This window comes from Ascidiella aspersa, chromosome 4 (assembly GCF_963924565.1).
Source record: "Ascidiella aspersa chromosome 4, kaAscAspe10.2, whole genome shotgun sequence".
Taxonomy (NCBI): Eukaryota; Metazoa; Chordata; class Ascidiacea; order Phlebobranchia; family Ascidiidae; genus Ascidiella; species Ascidiella aspersa.
Window position 1 is genome coordinate 5,603,458 of NC_139450.1, and position 24,825 is coordinate 5,628,282.

General features: G+C 36.0%; 2 protein-coding genes across 2 annotated transcripts in view; both read right to left on the reverse strand.

Moving 5' to 3' along the window:
* LOC146146816 (uncharacterized) overlaps positions 1-1,495 on the reverse strand; it is a 72,848-nt gene extending 71,353 nt beyond the window's left edge. Inside the window, exon 1 of the mRNA XM_083387074.1 lies at positions 523-1,495. Coding sequence (XP_083243200.1) covers positions 523-601 — 79 coding nt within the window. The 5' untranslated portion in view covers positions 602-1,495. The remainder of the gene's footprint in view (positions 1-522) is intronic.
* Positions 1,496-5,166: 3,671 nt separating this feature from the next.
* Positions 5,167-24,098, reverse strand: LOC146146817 (solute carrier family 9 member D1-like). Its single transcript, XM_083387293.1, has 16 exons — positions 23,852-24,098; positions 23,523-23,598; positions 23,011-23,090; positions 22,756-22,870; positions 22,455-22,572; positions 21,991-22,141; positions 21,403-21,557; positions 19,251-19,431; positions 18,800-18,944; positions 17,164-17,274; positions 16,534-16,666; positions 14,561-14,720; positions 13,323-13,430; positions 11,939-12,077; positions 10,200-10,354; positions 5,167-6,708 (listed from the first exon to the last, which is right to left on the reverse strand). Exons 1-16 carry the CDS (start codon positions 23,945-23,947, stop codon positions 6,595-6,597), a joined length of 2,037 nt encoding a protein of 678 aa, XP_083243419.1. The 5' UTR covers positions 23,948-24,098; the 3' UTR covers positions 5,167-6,594.
* Between the last annotated feature and the right edge of the window lie 727 nt (positions 24,099-24,825).

Sequence of the window (24,825 nt, forward strand, 5' to 3'; positions counted from 1 at the left end):
TTAATGTAAAAAAGTAACAGCGTTGTTTATGTAACTATATATTTTATTCTTCAAGTTTAAGCATTTCTAAAATCAACAACCTCGACCTAAAAAACGACAGCTCTTTCTCTGTTTTGCAATGTGCACTACTAAATGAACAATGATTCAACCCAAACCAGTTAAGTTTCGCATATTTTTTTAAATTGTTTCCCAGTGTCCGTCATATTATTAACGTCGATCTAAGAGTTGACATCTCTTACCTAAAGCGTGCAATCTCAACCTGTCCTCAAGTAGATAAATGCTGCCTTGAATAAACTAATAACACGAAAACGACGAGAAAGTTAGCGTGAAAAGAACGCACCGAACCGACACGCCAAATAATTTAAAAGCAAAATGGCGGAGCGCAACGGTATCCAAGCTAAGGAAGATTTTTAAAGCAACATCCATTGCGCATAGGAGTTTTAACAGGCGGTAGCGTGCACTTCCGGCTGAAATTTACACTCGCAATCTCGCTTTTTGCCCGAAAATCTACACTTCACTTACCGTAGGGATTGGCCGGCATCGATTCGACATAAAACTGCGACGCAAAGTCGTGAAGTTGTCGGTGTGACGTGGACTCCATTTCTCAACTCCAATGAAAAAGCGGACGATCGAGAGACAAGGCGGCAAGCAGCTGCAGGGCTTCGGCCTCGATTCAGATAAAAAATAAGGAAAAAATACGCGAGTTTCGCTCACGGGGCAAAAACGTCGGCGGCGACTCTCACTCCAGACCCGATGAACAGCAAACAGAATAACGAGGGCGACGCCTGTGTTATTAGCAGGCTTTTCTGCTGCCGACGCGCGCATACATCGCCAAAATGCATCCGTTTCGGAAACGTCGCTTTTGCGTGTGTCTCTCGTTAAGGCGGCGCAAAAACAAGAAGGAACAGAAAAAATGTGCTTCTATCGCTCGCTTTTCTGCGCAACAGGCAGCTCGCGCTAATCGCGTGTTTTTTTGGCGGACCGCAGCCGCGCTGGCAATTGTACGCGAGCCCAGAAATTTAATTACGCCGATATGAATATGTACGTGTGTTGCGAGTCTTGTCTGAGGCGATCGATAAGCTCGCAAAATTGGCGTTTCAACCGACTAAAGCGCAAAGCTGCAGTTGACTCGCCAAGCCGAAATTTTTGGTTTCGGTTGCGCGGCTCCTGTGAGCACCAACAAAATTCCCAGCGATCCGCGAGTCGCCCTGTCTGTGCAAATTGCTGAACGACACATCGCTCAAGTCAATTTGACTGGGTAATGCGCCTTCAATTACCTTCAAAACTATCTCAAACACAGGCAAATCAGATTTTATCCAATCACCATCACGTTAGTTTGGTATAAAACAATATGCTTCTGGTTAGAACATTTGCATATAACAACCAATGGGTAGAACAAATTGCATTTTAAGCATGAGAAATTGAATTTTTATAGTCAGTAGTTGGGGGTAGAATTAAGTGCAGTTAAACTCAAGTAGCATGGTATTTCAAAAGATAAAATACAATATTTTTTTAGGTTTACCTATCGCTTGTAAATGACAAACTTTTTTTTTGTTATTCTTATACCAAAATGCTACAAACTTTAATCAATCTATTTTATAATTATATATTGCATTAAGTGATTGAGAAGACTTTAAACTATTAAACAGTGTTTTGTGGTGGTCATAAACAAAATATTCAACTAAAATTAACTGATGTGGACACTGCAATTTAATTTACTTTAAATTTGTCAAATGATACACAACTAATTTAAATTATCATTACAATATCCTCACAATATTCTTCCATCACATTTTTTTAGCAGATTTTGTTTGTAAAATACTAAAAACGAGATGTTAAATAAATACTTGGGCATATAAAATACTATAAAACATAAATTATTTTAACAGTTATATAATTTTGCCAAATATATTTAACAGGCTATATTACTTGCATGGGAAGTTATTCACCAGTAATTTATTTTCTGAAAATCATTGGTTTTTTGTTAAACGTATATTAAACAGTATAGTTTTGCAGTATTGTAAACAAGTCATTTCGAAAAGACTCGATTCCCAGTCAACTATTTTGCAAAAATAACAAGTCAAGTCCCAGTGAAAGTCATCATTCACCAAAATCAAGTATATACCAGTCAAGTCATTTTGAAAGTCAACTTCAAGTCATGTAAAATTAGAAAACTTGTTTGATTATAAGCAAGAATTCAACGAAATATTGACACAAACAAAATATACAGCAATCAATTTTTTTAACCTGCTAAACAACGAAAAACACTTTTAAAATTTAACCTCAAGTTATGTGACAAAATGACTAAAGTACAAGTCATGTCATTTGTCAAAAAAACTTGAGTCCAGTGAAGTCATTTTGGTCAACGGTCCAAAGTCAAGCAACGTCATTTGCAAATGATAAGTTAAGTGCGCACTCAACTCAACTCAAGCCTTGTTTTAAGTTAAACTTGATTACCATTAGCAACAATGAAAATGCTTTCTTTTACAAAAACTAATAATCTATAATACAAGCACTTGACCAGCAAAAACAAACCAAAACAGCACCTTAAAAAGCGTGTGGAAAGCAAATTTTAGTTCGTAACAAAATATTTATATCACATCCATAGAAATGGAATGAAATAAATCTTGAATGAAAAAATGACTCCACAAAGGCACAAACAAAAGTAATCTATGCAAATGCCTAACAAAGTGTAAACTAGTGATCTGATTTTGGTCAAGTCAAAAGTCTCTAATCTTTCAAACAACAATATTATATAAAAAAAAACGAATATTTTAATCAATTCATTTACAATTCATATAATATTTGTTTGACATTGGAAGGGGGAACTGTGCATGCCCAATTCATAAAACACCTTAAGGGGTAAATAAATGACAATCTCTGCCTCTAAATCTCAAACAGAATAAAACCACACAACCGATTATATGACAATATTTGCATTATAAATGTCAGCCAATCGTCTGATTCTGCAAAGTTTAGGGCCAAATATTGCAGCTGTCCACATGCTCAACACAGATGGCTGGATAATCGGATCTACCTAGCTAGCGACCTGCAATTGCACTACATCATATTCATTTTACAAATCGTAACAAGTGCAGTATTTTAAACACTACGTGACGAAGAAACCTAAAAATTTATTCCCAGCTCGACCAAAACGAAGTAGCTTTGCAGTCAAAACAATGGAGCCGTCTAGCCAGGCGCGCCAAGCGCAAGGCAAACGAAACCGTACACCCTCTCGTTTGCTCTACATCTGTCGTCGGTACGTCATGTGTAACGTGACGTCATGGGCCATTACCAAGGGACGAAGTACAGCCGTCGGGCGGCGCTAAACTCGAAGCTAAAGTGGAATCGTAGTTTGGCTGAAAGAGGTTAAAAATTATGAAACGAAATGTGATAATAATGTCTGGATGTTGTTTGTGGTAACACGTAGCATGGTATAACGGTTATAGCAAAGACCAAGTACAATTCATTGCCACATCAAGTCAAAGTCCCAGCCATGTTCTATTAAAACTTAATTGGTAAACTACTAAACTCGATTAGCTTTTTTGACAGAAATTAACCTTTAGCATGAGAAAATGTAAAGCGTATATAAAGCAACTGTTTACCGTGCTTGAAATCCAGATATAAAGTCAAGAATGTGTTTTATGACTGCAGTCCAAGTGCCGAGCTTTTTTACAAAATAAGACAGGTCACTGGTCAAGTTATTTAGCCCAAAACTTAAGTCAAGAAAACCATTTAAAAAAGTTACTTGAGTGCTTATTAGGTCACAACAAAGTTCATTACAACGCTAGGTCTAACAAAAAACGTCAATTGGCATAGCTAGCCCACTGACATGGCATGAAGGCTTTTTGGCGTTGTACACCTAGTGAAAAACTACGAATATCCGGGATTCCCCTTTGGGGGAATTCAGTGAACAGCACAACTGACCATGGCTGACCGCAAATTGTTAAAAGATGTTAAACGTTTTGATCTCCATCAATACAAAACCCAGACTTGTATTGACCACATCTTAGTCATTCAATGTCTTTTGGGATATACTTTGACGAATTATATTTTATTCAATTTTTCATAAATATTTGATTTTCCTTTATAAATAAGAACTTCAAAAGTTGTTAAAGTTAAACCTAAGAATTTTTTTAATAAAATTATGCTATTTTGAACTCGTTTTATTGAACGTTAGGCTACGTCCCTGATTAATTAACACGGGAATCCTAAATTTAAAAAAAGTTTTTTTAATGTCGTCGTAAAAACGTTGAATGTTTAGGTCAATTTTGCACGCAGGTTTTGTTTTAATCAGAAATCAGCTTTGGTCTTCTGACTTGTAGGGTTTTAGCTCACGGAATCTGGCGACCACCGAAACTAGTTTGCTACGCACGAATTGAAAACCAAATTTAATTTTATAAATTTGGGTTTAAGTTTTCTATTCGGTCAACAATTGGGTACTGAATATAAGTCCCTGTCATAAAAAACTTTAACTAATAAAACTGGTAGTAAGGATAAAATAACATAAACGTAGAGCAAAGCAAATTATTTTATGTACAATATTGAAGATAAACAACTCAATTTTATAAAAAAAGTTCCTTAAAAGAAATCCTATAAAATACAATTTTTTTTTTGATGCTTTACTACTTAACTGTCGAGACGATAAGAATTCAAAACAGTTCTATCCTATTTTAAACTAATAGATAATTTTGCTATATATTGTTGCTGTAGGAAGGGTTTTTGGTTTGGACAACATAATCGAGATAAAATCCATTGTTTAGTTATTTGCAAAGTGTTCGTGCGAACTATTGTAAAAAATACAATTAATAAAAGCAGTCCTAATTTACTTTTCGCTCGAGAATTTGACCGGCAACAACAGGTTACGTGTTTTGTGACGTGACGCTGAGACGTATTTGTGTGACGTCATACTTAAATGACTACGAAATACGCTTGATCTGTTGTCTGTTAAAATCGTCCTGATTTTAAGCTTCAAAAATATGGTAAACCTATATAATATATTTTACAGGGAAAGAACGCATGTGGCTCGCGAGCGTGATCATTAGCTTTGAGCTATCAAAAGGTCCGGTCACAATAATAGGGTTGGGAACCAGTGCTTTAGAAAAATGGATAAAAACAACCTTAATGAAGATTTTCGATACAACCCGTCATATGGTATAGCAACATTGAAGTAGACTACATAAAATTTTTGAGTGTCTAACAGTCACAACTTTTAATTTCGGGTTGTGTATTAACAAAGCAAAGAACAGACGTTGTCGTGGATAATTCGTACAGGCAAGAGTTTTGCACTTCGTTTCCTGCTATCTTCGTAGCTAGTTGAATCGGTTTAGCAAAAGAGACACTCATTACTTTTGTAGGTTTGGTTCACATAAATGGGCTTTTGCCTTTCTTTAATCTAGTTTTAAATTTTGCCGCAACTTTTAATCGATATATTATATAACAAAGTCGCATATAAGGTACAACAATCAAGCTGAAAGGTAATTGTGTAACTTTGAAATACACTGCGTTCGACAAAACAACTAAATTGCAAGAAGATTTTGCACAAAACCAACGTTATAAAACATTAAATAGAAACATGAAAAACAGAACATTCTAAATATAAACTATAAATAAAACATATAAACGTAGTTTCTGTCACACTTGAAATTTACCGGTTACGTATACGAAATTTCTCAATGAAGCATAAATTAATGCATTTAGCTTCTAATTGTACGCTAGACCTACGGAATGAAGGATAAACAGGGCAGCAACGAAAACAAGAGCTATTCGGAAAAGGGTAAAAATTATCGATAGCCGAGCTTTCTACATTGGGGTTGTGGACGGATTCATTACGGATAATTTACACATATAAATAGGACCATTGCAAGGAACGCTACAGTATTACACATCACTGCAAGGAAATAAGCAAGCAAGTAGCAGCATTAAAGCAGACCACCTTTATCGTTACATTTAGCAAATTAGCACCTATGCTGGGCTATGTGATATTTACATTTCAGAGTATACGTGCTAGACTAAAAACTTTTCAATGAATCCCAATGGGCCGTTTAAAGTGCACAAAACGTTGACGGTGCCGAAATAAATAAAAAGATAAATAAAACAGTGGCAAACGTCAGACACAGTTTAAAAATATCGGTTGAAAGTATCGCCTTTAATTGCTTGCAAGTAAAACTCATCCACGATGTGTAAGTGCAGAATCGCATAAATAAACAGTACGCCAAACTTGAGTTGTTGTTTGTTGCAAAATATACCGTTTCACGTCAAAAAAATTAAGCTATAGATACTTAAAAGCCCTAAAAATCACGAATTGACATTTTGCGCTTGTTGATGAAAAGCACAACTTACAACGACTAAAATATAAGTCCAACTTAGATGCTAATCACGTTAACCTTGTAATTTGGAAGTAACTATAACAGCAGTACAATATAAATACGGATATTCGTGGATTTAAAGTATTTTTTAAGTGAGGTAAATATTGTAAAAATATGAATCTCCTGTTTAGAATTACAGAAAACAAACAAATAAAGTTGGTATTGCCAAGTTATTACGTGGATCCGTGCACTGAACCATATTAACGTTACGTCATTACTTGACACGTCATCTGATGTGCAGCGGGGCGTGACGGACGCGGTATCGCCAGAGCGAAAGTTTCCATAAGATGGGAGCCATAAGCAGACTGAGAGTGGAGACGCTCAATATGAGAAGAAACACCTGCGACATTAGAATAGAAGGTTAGTGAAGAAAAGTGGAAATTGCTTTTCAATAAAAGACAGAAGGCGGAAAAAACACATTCGCGACGTGAAGAACAACGGTCTTATATTATGATGATATCCCATTTGTTAGAATTTTTTTTCGAATAACAGAATCTGCCTGAATTCGAATGGTGAAAAACAAACGATTCTGATTGCACATCAATGATTAAGATTAAACTTAAGTACACAATTTAGTGAACCGAAAATTAGTTTGTCTGGATGTTACACGATAAATATATAACGCTCCTAAATGCGTCATCAATATCTAAAAACGCAATACAATATAAAGCAAGATGCTACATCAGATGTTTCCCAAACCGAAAAAATCATAGATACCCCAACAGAAGTAAACTTAAAGCAATTTCTTGATTGTCGCCAAAGCTCATGTTTTCCAAATCCAAAAAAATCGGAAAAAAGTGACGCCAGACGGGAGCGGACCGTAGTTGGCCGACCAACGCCTGGCCTTAAATAAGAGAAACCACAAATCGGAATTAAGCATAACAAACTTGGACGAGTCAGAGCACAACTTTACGAGCCTAATGCGATTCACGCACGACTCCGAAAATTCCCGGGGGTTGGTTTTGGCGAGAAAGTCGCGCGCAGACCAACGTATAGATGACGTGTTGTTGAGACTACAGGACGTGGAAGTGCAGAGCGTTTTTAGACGCCCTGGATTTCTCGTAGAGCGTTAAAACTGGAGATCGACCGATATCACTTTTTTGGACCGATAACGATAGCCGATTTTTTAAATTTTGTCAACTGATAATAATTAAATTGATACCGATAACGATTTTTTTATATACCTGGAAAATTTTCAAAACCTGAAATCATTGAAAATAAAATCCAAATAGCGTTTTAGTTTATATACCTATATTAAATAATAAAATATTATTTTGCATATTGCCTTGACATGATGCTGAAACCTAAATGTTTTTGATCCAAAAATAGTTAAGTTATTTGTTGTACAGGAAAAATTATATCATATTTTCGTACTAAAACATCGGCAAAAGTATCGGCCTACGTTTACCGATACCGATATATCGGTAGAAGCGAAATATCGGCCGATATTATCGATAAACCGATATATCGGTCTATCTCTAGTTGAAACTGCCAGGTATTCGAGCAAGTTATGAATGAATGTGCAACATAATTTCTGTAGCACGGTCCTAGTTAACCGAAAGTAATTACAATTTACATGAATTACCCTGTATAGCAGTGCTTCTTAACCTATGGGTCGCGACTCAAAATTTGGTCGCTATTTGGTTTGGTTGGGTCGCCGACCGCAGTAGCTCACATGTTTATATTAATTGAGATTGGTTCTGAGAGAGAAATTTGGGAAATTAAGGAAGCAATGCAAATAATGTCTTATAGTAATTTTTTTAATTCTAAATTCTTAATAATGCCTATTTTTTGTTCGCTTACACGAAAAAAACAATTGGGTCCCCAAAGCTTAGTCGTCATGCTTACGTTTAACATTGGGGTCGCCGCGAAAAAAGGTTGAGAAGCACTGCTGTATAGGCACGAGGTCATAGGATCCCCAAACTGTGTTTTATTATGTTTTACGCAATATTTTTTTCAAATTATTTTTACGTTTTGCCCATTTCAATAGAAACTTTTTTAGCCTAAAGGTGTGAAAATAAAGTTTTGAAGGGCGTAATTGGTCGGCTCAGTGATAACGGGTAATAGCTGTTATCCAAGAGATCACATCTTTTATCTAATCAATAAGCAAGTTTGCAATGCCTAGAAAATAACGCCCTGGAATTTTGAAAGTTCGACGCCTATGGTTGTGAGGGTAGACTTGTTTTTCGTCGCCAATCCAGGATTCGAAAAGGTCGAAGAGGCTGCCTTGGGCGGGAGCCTAACACCGCGGGTTTGTTTTGTATATACTGTCGAGATTTTATTGCGCAAAAGTCGAGGCTGGAACGGAGACATCGCGCGGTCTGTAAGGGTCATTAGGAGAAGCGAGTGTTCTCTTTGTGGGCGCAACACGTAAAAACTTTAAACAAACACTAACGGATTGTCAATTTGCCGTGGTATTGTTATTTCTGTCCATTTCCTGTTAAATTGTCCTTTCTTACGGAAATAGGGTTTAACTGAGCGTTAAACTAGTATGTTTGTTTGACAGGGTGTTGCCTTCTTATGTTAATGTCATATCCTTAGACTAAATGAAATCCTCACAATTATGACATAATGAAAACAAACAAAAACATCAAATGATCGCTAAACCAGCGGTTCTCAACCAGTGGGCCATGGCTCACTGGTGGGCCTTGAAAACATTTTGAGGTGGTCCACAATTTAAAAAATCTAGATTTATTGAAGAACTTAGTTTCATTTGTGTCACTAATCACTATACTTGATTTTACAGGAATAATGAGTTGGGAAGGAATTACGAAAGAATGTAAATTAATTGTTCAGCTAGTATTTACATAATAATGCTCGGTTGAATAAATAAACTGTTTTGTAACACGTTCTGCTATTTTTTTGTTCTAAACCTATTTCACAGTTGTTGTTTGTTCATATAAATTTATTGGGCCACAGAATTTTTGTGCAACGAAAATAGACCACGCAAAAAAAAGGTTGCAACTTGGTTAAACCAATTAAATCTTTATAAACTGTTAAGGGCCGCTATTTGCCGCATTACCTAGTACGCGAACTGATGCGTGTTTTAGTCACGTGTTAACTTAGGTAAGATTAGGGGCGTACGCGGTTCATCACCAATGCCTTTCAAGAGATTTTACGCTTTATTCAACAGAATGGTGTCAAATCACAGTTACCCAATACTTTTTTCAACCTATTTTTTGTCGTACCAGGGTAACTGCCTTGTATCGGCAGAGAGAACACAAGCTTGTAGTTGTTTAACTGTTTAACTGTTTAACCATTACTAGGCAAATAAATTTAAACGATGTTACGAAATAAAAAATAAAATAAAACGGCTGCAGAAGGATATGGATTACGCCAAACCTTCATAAATTGGGGTCTTCAAGGAAGTTAGGCTTCGGCGCAACATGTTTTAAATTTAATGACTGACAATGTATATTAGCTAAATGATTTCTTTTCTTAGAAATCCTTCGACAACTTGTGTGCAGTGAGTGTTTTGTATGATCACCCGATTTAAACGTTAGTTTACTCCAGGGATAGTCAACACGCCGGTCGATCGCGTCGAATATGTGTTACGTCATTACAGTAGCTGTCGCACACAAGCGGAACATAAAAATTACCAATTGTCTGTCAAGCCTAATAAAGCGTTCTTTGACGTAACAAATTAACCTCCATCGCTGGCTTGGAATGCAATTAACGCTCAAAATGTTTAATAAGTTTTTTTGTGACTTTTTTACATAACCAGTCGATCAATAGTCTCTAAAAAATCGTTCAGTCGTCCGCAATCAAACATAAGTTGACTACACCTGGGCTTTACTCGATCATGATTTTTACCTTACGACCTCCGCTTACCTCTCGGCTGATGATCTTGAGGTGGTGGGCTCGACTGCAGAGCACGAAAGAGAACTCGGAGACCTGAGCTAGTCCCGAAGACACGATGTACTTGAGCTTACGGTTGGGCGCTGGTAGGACGAAGCGCAGGACCAGAAGGCTGATGCCATATTTGCCTGCGGAAAGAAAATCCCTGTATAGTGTATAGGAACGTCCGATAATACAGTATCGGAGCCGATTCTCGTCCGATATTAAATGGTGGCATCGGTGCTGGTATAGGAATTTCCGCCATGATTCAACGGAGAAAGTTTTTAGTGTGACACGTAAGTTTGCCAAATAATATTGGGTGTTCAACTTAAGGCTAAAGCACATTTTTGAGTAATAATCTTGAAAATTAGCTTTGTGCGTTTTGTCTATTTTGCTTGTGTTAGCATAGTAATGACGTCATTTCGTGTAGGATCGCGATACTTTTTGTCCAAAATATCGGACATGCCAAATGCCTATTACTGTGAATACAAATGTTGGATGGACCAACTTATGTGAAAAATTTAACACCCTAGGAAACGGAATTCTAAAAATCCTGAACAAGAAAGTCGACTGGGGATTGTTGAAATTAGGTATTTTTGGTATTTGAGATTTCAAACTTCTTCCAAATTTAAAGGTATACAGCATTTAAAAGGACGAATAGTGGCATATAACAAGAGAGCAGTGATAACTAGGGATGTCCTATATTTGACTTTTTTTTTCAAACAAGCAAAATAGATGAACTCAAAACGTTCATATTTTTCGTACATTCCATTAACTATTTTTTAGCCTAAAAATCGCAAACGAGTTAAGTAGACAAGTCGGTTGTTTGACACTGCATCTCGATATATTTTAATATTACACCAGAATCCTTCGAGGGGCCCAACCGAAATCATACAACAAGCCTAAGGCAAAAAAATCTAGCCCACGGTAAAATTCAAACTCATAAGTACCGTATAGCTCTACTAACTGAAGCACGCATCCTTCGGGGAACCCAGTCTAACCGCATTACGCTCATGTAGAAAATAACAATCGCCAAAGTAAAGGTAATTTTCCACGAAATATCGCGAAGTAGCTACGCGACCACGTATTTGGGTGAAATGGACTCCAGCCATAAGACCGAAAAAAGAACAACATCAACGTCAAAATGAAACCCAATTCAGAATAAGACCGAAATAGGACTAAAGTAATAACTAATAGTCCTAATAAGCAACGTACAAATCGAAATAGTCCTAAATCCGTGGCAAAAAGACCCAGCTGGCCAGAACCAGGCCTATAAAACACTTTACTTAACCCCAAACTCCGTCCCTAAGTACATCACTGACTCCAATAATAATTTGAACCCCAACCCATTTTCTAACCCTACCTATTACCTACCACAAACCCAAACCAGGACAATCCGGTGGAAAAGAAAAACAGCGGCGCCCTAACGGCGCAGGTCAAACTAGGGCATTCAAATGTCGACAACAAAACGTTCGAAGCCATACTCATGGCCCCTGAATGTCCCATACTCTCTCCCTACAGTTTCAGTCGTTATTTTGGCCATTTGGGCTTTATTCAGATGAATTAAGGAATTGTTCCGGCGGATTTGTGGCTTACTCAGACGATTTTGATCTTATTCTGTCGTGGATATTACCGCGTATTTGACTTTATTATGTCGTTGATCCTAATACTATGGTTTAGCTGTTGTTGCTTTGTTAGTCTTATTGTGTGTTCCCGGATGAAATGTGACGTACCGGCAACTACGAAAGCGGTGAGCGAGAGAAGAAGTGTAAGCTCCAAGAAGACGAAGGCTGGGAAGACGTGGAAGCCGATCGTTGCGAAGAAAAGCACGCTGAGAAGGTCGTGGACGGCCGTCACCTTCTGCTCGATGAACTGCGACAATAAGGAAAACTTGAGCTTGGTTGTGTCAAGGCTAAACGAGCAGGTTTCCTCGGGTAAATCGAAAACGAGGGTTATAATGGATTCATTTGTGTTGTAATGCCTTAAGTCAAGACTTGACTTAAGCGAATCAAGGTCACTTCTTTAAATTCAAATATTTTGGTAAAATTACGAGAATTAGACACTTAGGCCTTAAGTTAAATAACTTGGGATAGGATAGTTTTCCTAAAAAGTTAATTTGGTTTAACTGCAACTATAAAAATTTGGCATTTATTAACTAAACAACATTTATTTTCATCGTGTACCAGGGATGACCAACATATGACGCATTGCACGTTTAAAAAGGCGCACTATTCTCAAGAAGTAATAGATTAATAAGTATGCCTGGTCGTAAAACAAAATTACCCTATTTCTATTTAAAATGTACAGTTTTTCAAGTAACCTGAACGAATCAAAATTTTTTTTATTTTGTTGTTTTGTGTGCATTATCGTAAGTAAAAGTGACACACAAATTGACGCATTGCAGCAAAAGGTTTACTACACCTGTGGACCAACTACGGAAATCCCAGAGATAATGTAATTATACCGCAAAATCAACGGCCTCGGGGCAGTTCCAGGTAAAATAAATAAATTCGCGCCTATTTTCACAGTTTTTCTAGCAAGGAAGCAGTAGTCTTACATCGCAAATCAATCTCCAGTGCAAACTAATAGTGACTAACGTGACGCAAAAACACGATAGTTTTTCAAAACGTTTTAAAGCAGGGGTGGGCAACTTACGGCCCGCGGGCCAGATCCGGCCGGACAACGCAAATCATGCGGTCCACGACCTATTTTACAAACTGGGCACGAAGCCATTACTTTTTTGGGCTATTTCAACTATGTAAAATCATTTTTTGGCGCTTTGCGGTAATCGTGTTACTGCATCGAATGTAGCATGTAGTTAAACCCCTTTTCAATTGCAAAATACCCTATAATTTTAGTTTTACCCCTGATTAACAGTCGTTGCATTGGCATAATAAGATGCGTTAAGTCTACACATACAGTGAAAAATTTAACGGCCCGCAGAGACATCTATGAGTTTGGTTTTATCCCGCGACTAGAAAAACGTGGCGCACCCCTGTATTAAAGTATAGTAAAACCGTCACGTTTATTTGGGCGTTAAAGTGGAACAAAGAACAGTGCAAGTATAAACCTTAATCTGACTGTCGACAAAGAAACAAAAAAAACATTTCTACTTACCACTAGGTGGGATGATTGGGCAAGCATAGCACCGGCCACGAAACAACCAAGCTCCATCGAAATCCCGATGAAGCTCGTGGCAATTTGACTCAGGTACATCACGAACAGCTGCAATGGATGTGAATTTCAATGATTGAAATTTAGAGTAATTTACGATTCTAACTCCGTTTTCGTGTTGGCCAGACATTAAGATTATTGATTACTATACCAGATGTGCTGCAGTAAGAACAAACATTTATATTTTCTTACTTAAAGCTAAACACAAAATAGAAATCTATTTGAATAAGAAACTGTTGATGCCTATTCAAGGCAAACTGATGATGCCTATATAAGGCAAAATATAGATTTCTGTAAAATTTTAGGAAATAATTTCATGTTTTATACCTGTTTTTGTAAACAGTTTTAACATCATCTTCTTACTTAAAGAAACACTTTCCTTTATCAAACATTACGAACATTAAATGATGATTTTGTACAGAATCCTATCTGAAAAACCTTTGAGGTCATTTTTCGCAATGGCTAAACTTAAGTGCTCAAATTTATGCTGTCCGTTGAGTTAAAAAGAATCCAAAGCCATACAACGCGCTGGCTTACTTTCAAATATAAATTTTAGGTTCTTGAAAATTTTAAAGTACAGTCACAAAATGCCAACCTATATATTCTGTAAAAAACACTACTTTTAAATCGCCGCATTTGTTCTACTTTGACCTGATGAAGCACGGTTGTGCGAAAGCTTGTCGAGATTTCAATACAATTTGTCTTTATACAGTGCCACCTGATTACACTACTATTATAATAAAATGTCTGAAAACTGAAACAGATTACATCCGTTACGGAGTTATCAGTTCAAATTATTTGCTTCGCTATAGTAAAGCTGATTTAGGATGATAATGTTTCTTGTAATAAGCTGTTATAGGATAAAGCTATAGTATTTTGGTGCTGATTTTCGATAGTTAAATAGATATTTCTACTTCTGCTTTGACCTGATGAAGCACGGTTGCGCGAAAACTTGCCAAGAATTCAATACAATTTGTCTTTATATAGCGCCACCTGATTACACTACTTTTAAACTTAGCGTTGACTTACATTTTTTTTTAATTCAAAGTACAGTCACAAAATGCCAACCTAACCGTCAAAACCACTACTTCTACATGGCCGTATTTGTTCTACTTTGTCAATACAACTTGTCTTAATAGTGCCACCTGATTACAATACTTTTAAACCAAGCGTTGACTCACAGTCCCGAGCAGTTGCAGTTCTCGCGTCTGTTGTGAGAGAAGCCGCGCGTAGTGGGGCGTGACGTAACGGATGACGAACACGGTTACCATGGCGATCGTGCCGAGCGAGGTCACGACCTTTAGTGCCGACGTCACGGCGTGGAAAAACACGTCGGTCGCTCTGGGCAAAACATAAATTAAAAAAAATTATTTTAAATGCAAAATATTCTAATTTTTCAATTGTGAACTATAGATTAGAAATAATAAAAATATATTAAAAAATTGCAAATTTGGAGTTTTCTGCATTTAAAAAGATTTAGATGTTGTTTTTCAGGTAGAAAGTGCAAACGGTTCACAGCTTTGTGAAGCCGTCATTACGGTAGATCTGTAATTTGAGGCTACATTTTGTTGTTCTATTGGACAAAGATATTAGAATAAAACTAAAAAAATGGCCACAAACTCAGGACTTATCTGCTGGTCATTAGGTCAAATAAGCAATAGTACGAACCAAATTGTAATTGATAACTTTAAAACTGATTTTTATAAAGTAAGTTAAATAAGATATTTTTGGAAATGAAATAAGTAAACTTAAATTTAGGCCGAGAGACCGAGTATGAGAAGAAAAAGGTTAAAGGTTCTAAAGTGAAGTCCTAATGAAGCAAAATATATTAGTTCAATTCACTCCAATAAAATGTGTAATTCACTTAATAAACATCGACAAAACAGACATTATTTTGATTATATGACGTATTCTAAATATTCTGAAATTGCCTTCTAGTTCTAAAGACAAGATGTGGTTTAAAAAAGAGCCGTGGAGTCGATTTAAAACAATCAGAATCCGGCTCGAGGCTAAAAAATCGAGCCAGACTCCCGAGTTATGTACAACATTTAAAAAAAAGCAACGAATAAAGGAAGTGTGTTAAAACCTTCATGTTTACAGGCCTTACAGAGTTGGCATTCTTTTAGGTAGGACTAGAGATGACCGATGCCCGAAATTTTGGACAAAAACTTTCGCGATCCGATCTCATACTAAATGACGTCGTTTACTATATAACAAGCAAATAGATGAAATTGGATTGTTGAAAGACCCTTTTTTCAAGTAATTAGGCCAAAATTTGCTAGCGTTAAGAAGTTGAGTTAACTCCAGTTTCTAACATACTGTACTACAGTTTGATAAATTTACCTTTTAAAGTAAAAACCCTGTGTTGAAATGCAAATATTAGCTAAATTCCCATTATTTTGGTATCGGATCGGCACCGATAGTACCGATTCTACCACTTGGAATCGGGCATCGGCCCCGATCCGATATTATCGGACATCCCTATGTAGAACAATAGTTTAAAAAACAAAAATTGTTTTAATATATACTTAGCAAGTACTGCCGTTCACTACAAGTTAATATATTTTAACCAATCATCGGGGTCTGCGCTAACGTTGAACAATTAGCGTTCAACAAAATTACAATTTCTAACTGCATTATTTCGCCATTTTTCTACCTTTCGCTGTGCTTGTGTGAGGCCTAACCAAATAGAAACTATTACAATTATCTGGACACATATTTTAATTATTCTAAAACTTCGTGACCTTGATCTAAGAACGAGTCATGCTTCAAAGACTGTGGAGTCGGTTTAAAACAACTAGAGTCGGGCGGATCCCGGTCGAAAAAAGTCAGACTCGCGAGTGTTAACAACATTTTGCCAAAGGCAACGAGTCATGGATGGGTTCTGTAAACGCTCATTCCTTAAAGGTCTAGTTGACATTATTTTTAGTTGCGACATAAAGAGTTAATTTTCTTATTAGAATAAATATAGTTGCGCTTCAATATGTTTCATGCCGAGTGCTGGCGTTTACCTTAACAGGGTTGCCACACAAAAAATAATCAAAGACATTCAAAGATTCAAAGAACATCGGTTAAATTAGTGGCTTTCAATCGATTATTAGTTACTATGGCACAAAAACAACTTCTAACAGCAAACTTTGGGCATTTTTTTCACCTTCCACTGTGTTTATGAGAGGCCAGACTAGGGAGAAGGGCGATGATGATGCTGAGCATGACATCTTGAATGACAAGCACACCCATCAGTAGACTGCCGTACTCGCCAGAACCGATCGATTCTTTGCTCGAGCCTGTAAAGCAAAGGTTACTGGCTATAACGGTAATGTTTTGTGCTCAAAACAGCAGAAACGACCAAGCGGGCTTTCGAACAGCTTGGTGCATGGATTAAACAGGGTCTTGTAGAAAATCCGTAGTGTTGTAAACATAAAAGTGTTGTTAAAAAAAAGAAAAGGAATTTTTTTTAATACGAAAAATTCATTAAAGGCGGTTCTACCCGATTATGTAAGTCAAACTAAGCATTTCACAAACAGCTACAAAACCAGCATTTTACAAACAGCTACAAACAATGATTGAAAGTCATTTCAAATAATAAAATAACAAAACCACTAAGCTCTTAACATGTAGAGCAGTAAGTAAAATTATCTTTTATTAAAACAGTTTAAATAATTATAACAAAAACGCAGTAAAAGCAGACAAAACGACCAGATAAATAGCAGGACCTAACCATACCCGACGTAATCATGTCTGAAGGCTGAAGCGTAAACCAGAAGTAAACTAGAATACTTACCTTGAACGAATCTAGTCACTAGAGGCGTGCTGGAGAGCGATAGGCAAGCGGAAACGAAGGCACTTTCGCCCACTGGAATGTCTTGGATAAACACCGAGCCGATTATAACACCTGAAGAAACAACGAGATTAGGCCTGTGTGATAAATTGTTTAAGAATTTTGAATATTTATAAAACCGGCAACACATTCATGTTTAATCAAGCTTCATCAGGGAGTTGGGTTAATACAATGTTTCTTATACTCGCCGTTTGATTGGTTGGGTCGCTGACTGAAGTAGTTTTAAACATGGTTCGATTTATTGAGATTGGTTTTCAGCAAGATTTTTTCAAAATTTACGAAAACTGCACAAGCAATACGAAAACATGACCCATATTTATCAAAATTGACATTATTAATGCCAATATATTTTTTCTTCTTTGTTCACTATAAGCTTGCAATAAGTGTAATGAAAAAAATTGGGTTGCCAAAGCTTTGCTGTTATAATTACGCTTAGTAATTGGGTCACCGCACTAAAAGATTGAGAAAAATTGGGATAATACAACTTTTTAAATTTTACAGCAAAATTGTTTGTAGCTTATTGTATGACGTAGTTAAAACATTTCAGTTAAAATAATACTAACTTTTATCTTTTTAATGTTTTATATTTGGGGAAAACTTTTCTAGCATTTTTTATGTTAATTTTATTTCTCCTTAATTGCCTTTTATTTGTTCTTTATTTTTATTTCATGCACGAGTGATTTTGTACATGACTGATATTGTAGATGTGGCAGCATGCTTGCCAGTTATGTAGTTTAGTCGGTGCTGTTCATATGTTACCAGGTGTTAGCCTTTGCTGTATGTACCTAATTATATTTAGTTTGCCTGTGCTTATTATTAACAACATGTTATTGATTCATTAGAATTAAGGATGCTTCGGGATAATAAAAAGTTACTTGTTATAAGGTAGTATAACATTTAACTCTGTGCACTTGTGTGCAACAAGCTGATGCTTCACATCATTGGTGACTTCATGAAGATAAGTTTACATTTGACCTCGCGATTAGCGACTAATTTAGCAACTTGGGAAAATTACAGGACGCCCACTAGCTTCGGCAGAATAAAACAGCGTTCCCAAAGTTAACCTACACTTGCGTTGCAAAACCAGGAAACAGTTACGGTTTGATAAAGAGTGCGAGACATATGTGGTCAAAGTGAGAATTTGAAAACTGTAGATTATTAGGGAAAACGTAAAGAAACCCTAAGGGAAAATTAAATGACCAAGTGCTTGCCACTTTATCGTCAACATCCTAATATCAAACATCCTCATAAGAAAAAAAAATACTGTCGCAATATTAGAAAAAAAAACAGTAGTAAAATCTTTAAAGAATTGATGACGAATAAAAGTAAAATAAAAGGGTAACAAATAATCTGGATGTGAATCTTCTACTGTTGAGACGTAAACTTATAATAACTCCAATTTAGAAATGAAATCTAACTTTCCATTTGTTTTATTAATGTATAGTTTCCTGACTTAGTAGACAAACTAACACTTCAATTAAGACAAAAAAAAAATATTTTAAAAACAAAAAGGTAACAAATGCGGATGTGGTAAAAAAAGCTAGGAAGTATGATTTTTAGTAGATAAAGTCTGATTTACCAGCTAGCACCATGAGAAGGGTGGTCATGATGGGAACCTGCAGCGCCACCTTCCACACTTTGGCGACGCGATCGAACGAGAACTCGAGCCCGGCGCAGAACATGATCATGAACACGCCAAGCTCACCAATCGTCTCCATTTGAATCTGCGCGAGAAACACAAAACTTTTTCCTTGCCGGGCACACCTTGCAAATCACCAATCAAATCTATATTAATTAAACTTTTGGGCATCGTCAGTGGCGAGAAGTTCATAGACCGAAAAAGTTTTATGTTTATTTGAATTTTTACACTGTAGTGGGGGGGGCAGGAGGTATTTTCGAAACGTTATTATACACCACAATTTTTAGCTTACCGATTTTAATAGCTTTGTTATTGGATCTAGAACGGACTGCTAGCTAAATTTCCGGGGTTTAGTGTCGGTCAAATGGGCCTTTCAGTAAGGTTGCCTTACGATTTCTTGTACGATGTTGAGTCCAGACGGGCCGAGCAGCACCCCGGCCAGAATGTAACCGAACAACGACGGTACGCCGATCAGCTGACACATGAAGCCAAGCGGAACGGAGAGAAGTAGAAGAAGGATGATCTCTAGCACCAGCACGTGGTCAATGATGGGCGACGTCGCGTCCTTTTGTCTGCGAAGAAGCGAGTTTGCATTGCAATGGATTCGTTTTGCTTGCGATGTAATCGCGTAATGCATGTGTTGTGATATGCTTTCATAACGGACCGCGGCAATTTCACGGCGCGTCTGCCCAAAAATGAAGCACTTCAGTGTATTACGTCACGTTCCTGTGGTTTGGTCCCTTTGGGGTACGTGAAATAGTTTTTGGGGTCATTAAGGCCTAATTAAAACATTGGATTATGATTTAAATAAACAATAATTTTTTTTGATTTTTTGCGATTTAAAGTCAGTAGTTTAAAAAGCAAAAAAAATTAAAAACCTAAACTTTTGAATTCCAAAAGCTGATTAGAAAAGCTTCATAATTGCCTAGCGATGTTTAACACTAAACCAGTATTCCCAATTTTATTTTTTTATAAAATCGTCCGACTCTGATTTTAGCGATTTCCAGTACAACAAAAATACATCATTATTTGTTTTAGTACGCGCCAAAAACAGAAGTCATATGTACGGCCGAACATATGAACATTTTAAAACAGCAAACAAATGCTTTATCGATCTTAGAACACACGCAATGTACTGCGATGACGACGTCAAAGAAACTAAACTTATTAGGCATTAACATTGTGTTAATTTCGTTGAATTTCCTGTCGCCAGCCCTAACTATCGAAAATTTTCACCGTCCTTAAGAATGAAGCTGTAACTTATTTATATCACATATTGTCCCAGCACAAATTTTTTAACATTCCTAATTTATCCTAATTCAACATAAAATTGGTTCGTGCTTTTTAATCTGGTTTTGAGCTGCCTGTTTGCACACAAGTTCGCCAACAGCTTATCCCCGGGTTGTACTTTGACATGCCACTGATGTATCTGTTAATGTCGCAAATCGTCCTTTCACCTGAAGCAAAAATCGACAGTACTTAGTTTATTCGCTTTAGAATTAGGTTTGTTTGGCGGCAACAAATAATTTCATAAAAAAGTTCAGTTATTTCCTCTAATCGACGTTAACAAGTAACAACTTGACATTTCGCTTAGGAAAGGTCGTCATGCCAAAATGCCGGATTCTGTGGTGGATCAGTGGTTGAATATTGATTTTTCCTAGGGCTCATGTCGGTTGATTTTTGTTTAAAATCAATCACTTGCAACTTAACAAAAATTTGCTATTTAAGTTTGGGAAACTTTGTATCAGCATAATGGAAAAATGGTATGAGCAAAATTTATTAGAACTCGTCTAATGAAATTTTCATTAGAAAGCTAAGTTTAAAATTAATAAAAATTCTTGTGAAGAAAAATTAGAAACCAAAATGTAAAGCAATTACTAGATGTTTTTTATTAGTTTAAATGTGTAGGTTCTGTAATAACTAAAAAATGTCAAAATTTGTAAAAATAAAACGTCTTTAGCAGACGTTAAAAACTTTTAGTAGAAGACGCTGCTTGTCCATTAGACACTAAAAGATAACAACAGTGTGAAAATTTCTATTTTTTAACTTTTTTTTTTTACAAATTTAGGGGATGGTTTATTGTGATAACAATTATGGTAAACTTACAAAACTATGTTCATTTATATAGGGTTTTTGTACACAATGGTCAGACATAGATTATTCATGACACGAATTTAATTACTTTTTGACCTCACACAGTAGCACTTCGACCAAATGCGCTTAAAATCGATGCTTTGCAAGTCAAGTTATATGAAATAAGATGTCTGGTTAGCGCGCAAAACTGTGACCTCAAAGCGTCAATCATTTCACTCTTATAAGATATGAAGGTCTTTTTTTACGAGATATGAAGGTCCCCAAATACTGCCAAGGGGGTTGATGATAAACCTTCACAATGACGATTTTGTTATACTTGAACTTTTTTCACATTTTTTTTTATGTGAAGTCACTATAAAATTTAATTTTTTAGGAGGAAATAAACTCAATAAATATGCTAAGACGTGGCAAAAAGCTTTCCTCAGCTTTTTTTAAGTAATTTGGCGCACCTGGTCAGAATGTATTTGTTGTTTTTCGAGTCGATGAGGATGTCAAGTCCTTCTTCTTCTCCCTCTAAAGGATTCTCGTCTTCAAACTCGGGATACAGGTTATCTTCATTTTTCTCCTTAACATGAAGTACAGCCTCTATGTGGCCTCCGTTTAACTGCAGACAAAATATGAAAGTGATTATTTATGTAGGTCTAGTAAATGAGATCTCTCAGTCGTAGCATGTCTAAAACCAACACGTTCAACCCACAGGAATATATATTTACAGAGTACTGTACAGGAAGCAATAGTTACACTGTCCTGTTCCTGGTTAAATGCTAAACGGCTACGTTGTGTTACGTCGAGTACATATGCGTTAGTAAAATAGGTAAGTTATGCAGGGTCAGCAAATCCTGTAAAAAAAGTGTGTTTGCTACCCTATAGATGTATATTTGCGTTTTGTCAGATGTTTTTTTATATATTTTATAATATGCAAAGCAAGAAATTCGCTTAGTACTTCCTTAGAATATAATTATTTTAAAGTAAAAGGCATACAATTTAAAAATTAAAACAATGTCTGGCAGCAACTGTATATTCATTGAAAGGCATACATTTATTTCTTGTTCTGAAATCACGTTTTCTGCCACACTTTCTTCCAGCTGATCAGCAGCATGCGAAATCTCCTTAAGCAGTTCACTCATCCATGAACTGCTATTGGTTTCCACCATGTATTTCTTCATGTTGGCTTCAAATTCATTCATTCTGCAAAATGGGGTTCGGCAGAATTACATACTGCTCTCTGAGTAAGAGATTCAGATAAGCTATGTAACTTTAAAATTACTACAAAAACAAAGCTTTTTGGCAGTTAAATGAACTCTTTTAAACAAATTTCTTTATTCTATGATAAACTATGTGAAGGATTTGTAGAAAAGTGAAAATAAAAACCTTGCCAAGTCATCCTCAATACAAAAAAAATAAACAAAAACGTATCTTGTCTACCTGCAAATATTTATCAAATGCATACTTTAAAGAGATTTTTAATAAAAAAAAAATGTTTTAATAAAATGGCCAACACCTATTAAGACTCCTTTCTTCTTTTAAAGTTGCAATTCTTAAAGCATCCAGTCTGTTCTTGCTGTTGGTCCTTAGCACACTAGCATTCCAGAAATCCATAGAAAGAGATTTTTTCAAGGCTTTCAATTAAAAAAAAAGGATTTCAATTAAAAAAATATTTTATGACATATAATTTATTCAAACTACAAATAAAGCAATTTTAGTTAGGTAGTTTGTTTTCTTCCAGGGATTATAGAAATGAGACATATAAGACAGAAAATACACTTAAACTTTGACTTGACCAACAGCTGTAAAGTTTTTACCTTGCTCCGCTTCAAGCATGTCTTTTTCACTTTCTTTCAGTTCCTCCAAAAACATTTCCAAGACATGCAGTTTAAACTCCTTTTCCTTGTTGGACAAATGCCTGCTTTGATTTACCTGATTAAAAAACCTTGTGTTTGGTTTTAGAATGAAACGATTTTTTTAGATTTGACAAACTGTAACTTTTATACATTTCTCATATATACTAACAACACATTTCTGTCAACACAAACACATGTAACAATTATGGCAAATACCTTTGATTGAGCATTCTTAACACGTGATTCCATTCTTATTTTCATGTGTGACAGACCATTGGAAGGTATAATAACAGTTTCTAGAATTTTCAAGTGATAAGAAAGAATTACAATGAATAAAGTTGTTTGACTACCATATGGTAACAGTATGTAAAATAATTTTATCATATGAAACAAAAGTTGGAGCATTGCATTTAATTGGCACTGCATATTACCGCATGTTATTATTTATACCTAAACAGTATATGGTAAACTATCTATGCTCGCTATGATTACTTAATACAGATTTAATATACTGAATCAAATATTTTAATCTGTTGACCTTCACTCTACTAAGGTAGAATTGAACAATGATAACACACATACATTTACATTATGTTAAATGAACATAGCTAGTGTGGCATACCCTAAGTTAGTGGTACTTAGCCACAAGACTAAATTATTGCAAATTAAAATAAAACACAACACACTATATTGTCATAGAATATTAAAATTGAGTGCTATATACTGACTTTTCTTTTTAGAAATAGACTCTTGGGAGTTTCGCACAATCCTTTGTATTTGGGGGTTATTAGCTGGAACCGCTTTCTAAATACAAAATCATACATATTTTGGTAACTTATGCTTTCTAGGTAGGCTTACAAAACAGTTTAGAAAAATGTGATTAGTGTTAGCACAAAACCCTAAGTTTAATTACAAATTATTTTTAGGATTTTTTGGTATAATCTACATTTAAATGGAAATAAGGTGTGTCACATTTTACTATCATCTTTAAAAAATATTACCATTTTGATTAAACAGCCGAGTTTAGCAATTTACAAGCAAAGAAACCAATACCTACCACATCCTTTATTTTCACAGAAGCTTGAATGATATGTCCTGTAGAAATGACCAGTAAAAAAAGGAAGAGAACCACAGAGGGCAAATGGGCAAACATTGTTGTTAGACAAAAACACAATGGCTCGGAAATCAACAACTTTCGATAAACATTTACTATTGCATAACGTAGTTATGTCTGATAATGGAGGTGCTCCATTATTTTACCCTATTAACAAACTGCAGGAATCTTCGGGATAACCAGTCGACTCGATTTCGTGGTAAAACAAACAAATGAAGTTACAGCATTTTGTCCTAGCATGCTGCCTGTAAAGCATTGCAGATTTTGACGAGATCTCGCAGGTGCACTGCAAAACATAGGGGTGTCTGAGTAAATGACCCCCCCCCTCTTTATTCATAAAGATTAAAGAACACATTACGAAGAATGTCAAAAAGTAAAGTCATCATGATACCAAAAGCTAGGCCAAGCTGAGTTTTCCGTGAGAAAACCTGTCCATTAAATTTGCAGCACACTGCACACATTGTACAACTTATGGAAGTTTAGGTGACGATTAGTTTGTAATACATTTACAGTTATAGTAATTTAAGGTTTCCAGAAATCTTGGCCTTGCCTTTGCAATTCTTGCCAATAATTCCCCCTTTTTACTAAACTGTATAGAGTAGTGTACAATACACACAAGGGGTGCTGGTCTAAAATCCTATCACAAGGCACATTATTTGGGTTAGGGTACAGGTTAGTTTTTGGGTTGGTCAAGCGCTATTATTAAATAATAAATAAAATAATATTTGACACTCACCCACCCAAACCCAGATATTGGGCGTTGATCTAATAATTGTTTGAACCCTGTGGTTGGACTCTACACCAGCGCCCACACAGGGTAGTAAAGTTGAGTTTTTTCAAGTCTGGCCATTATTTATTTATGATAAAAACTAAGTTTGCTGGCAGCATGCCTGTAGGATAGAAAGACAGCAAAACTG

Excerpts from the sequence above, each read along its gene's own strand:
- LOC146146817 (XM_083387293.1), bottom strand. The coding sequence starts at position 23,947 with ATGTTTGCCCATTTGCCCTCTGTGGTTCTCTTCCTTTTTTTACTGGTC. Across the intron at positions 22,573-22,755 it reads CATGCTTGAAGCGGAGCAAG|CCTTGAAAAAATCTCTTTCT; the intron begins GTAAAAACTTTA and ends TTTAATTGAAAG. Across the intron at positions 22,142-22,454 it reads GAAGAAAGGAGTCTTAATAG|AATGAATGAATTTGAAGCCA; the intron begins GTGTTGGCCATT and ends CCCATTTTGCAG.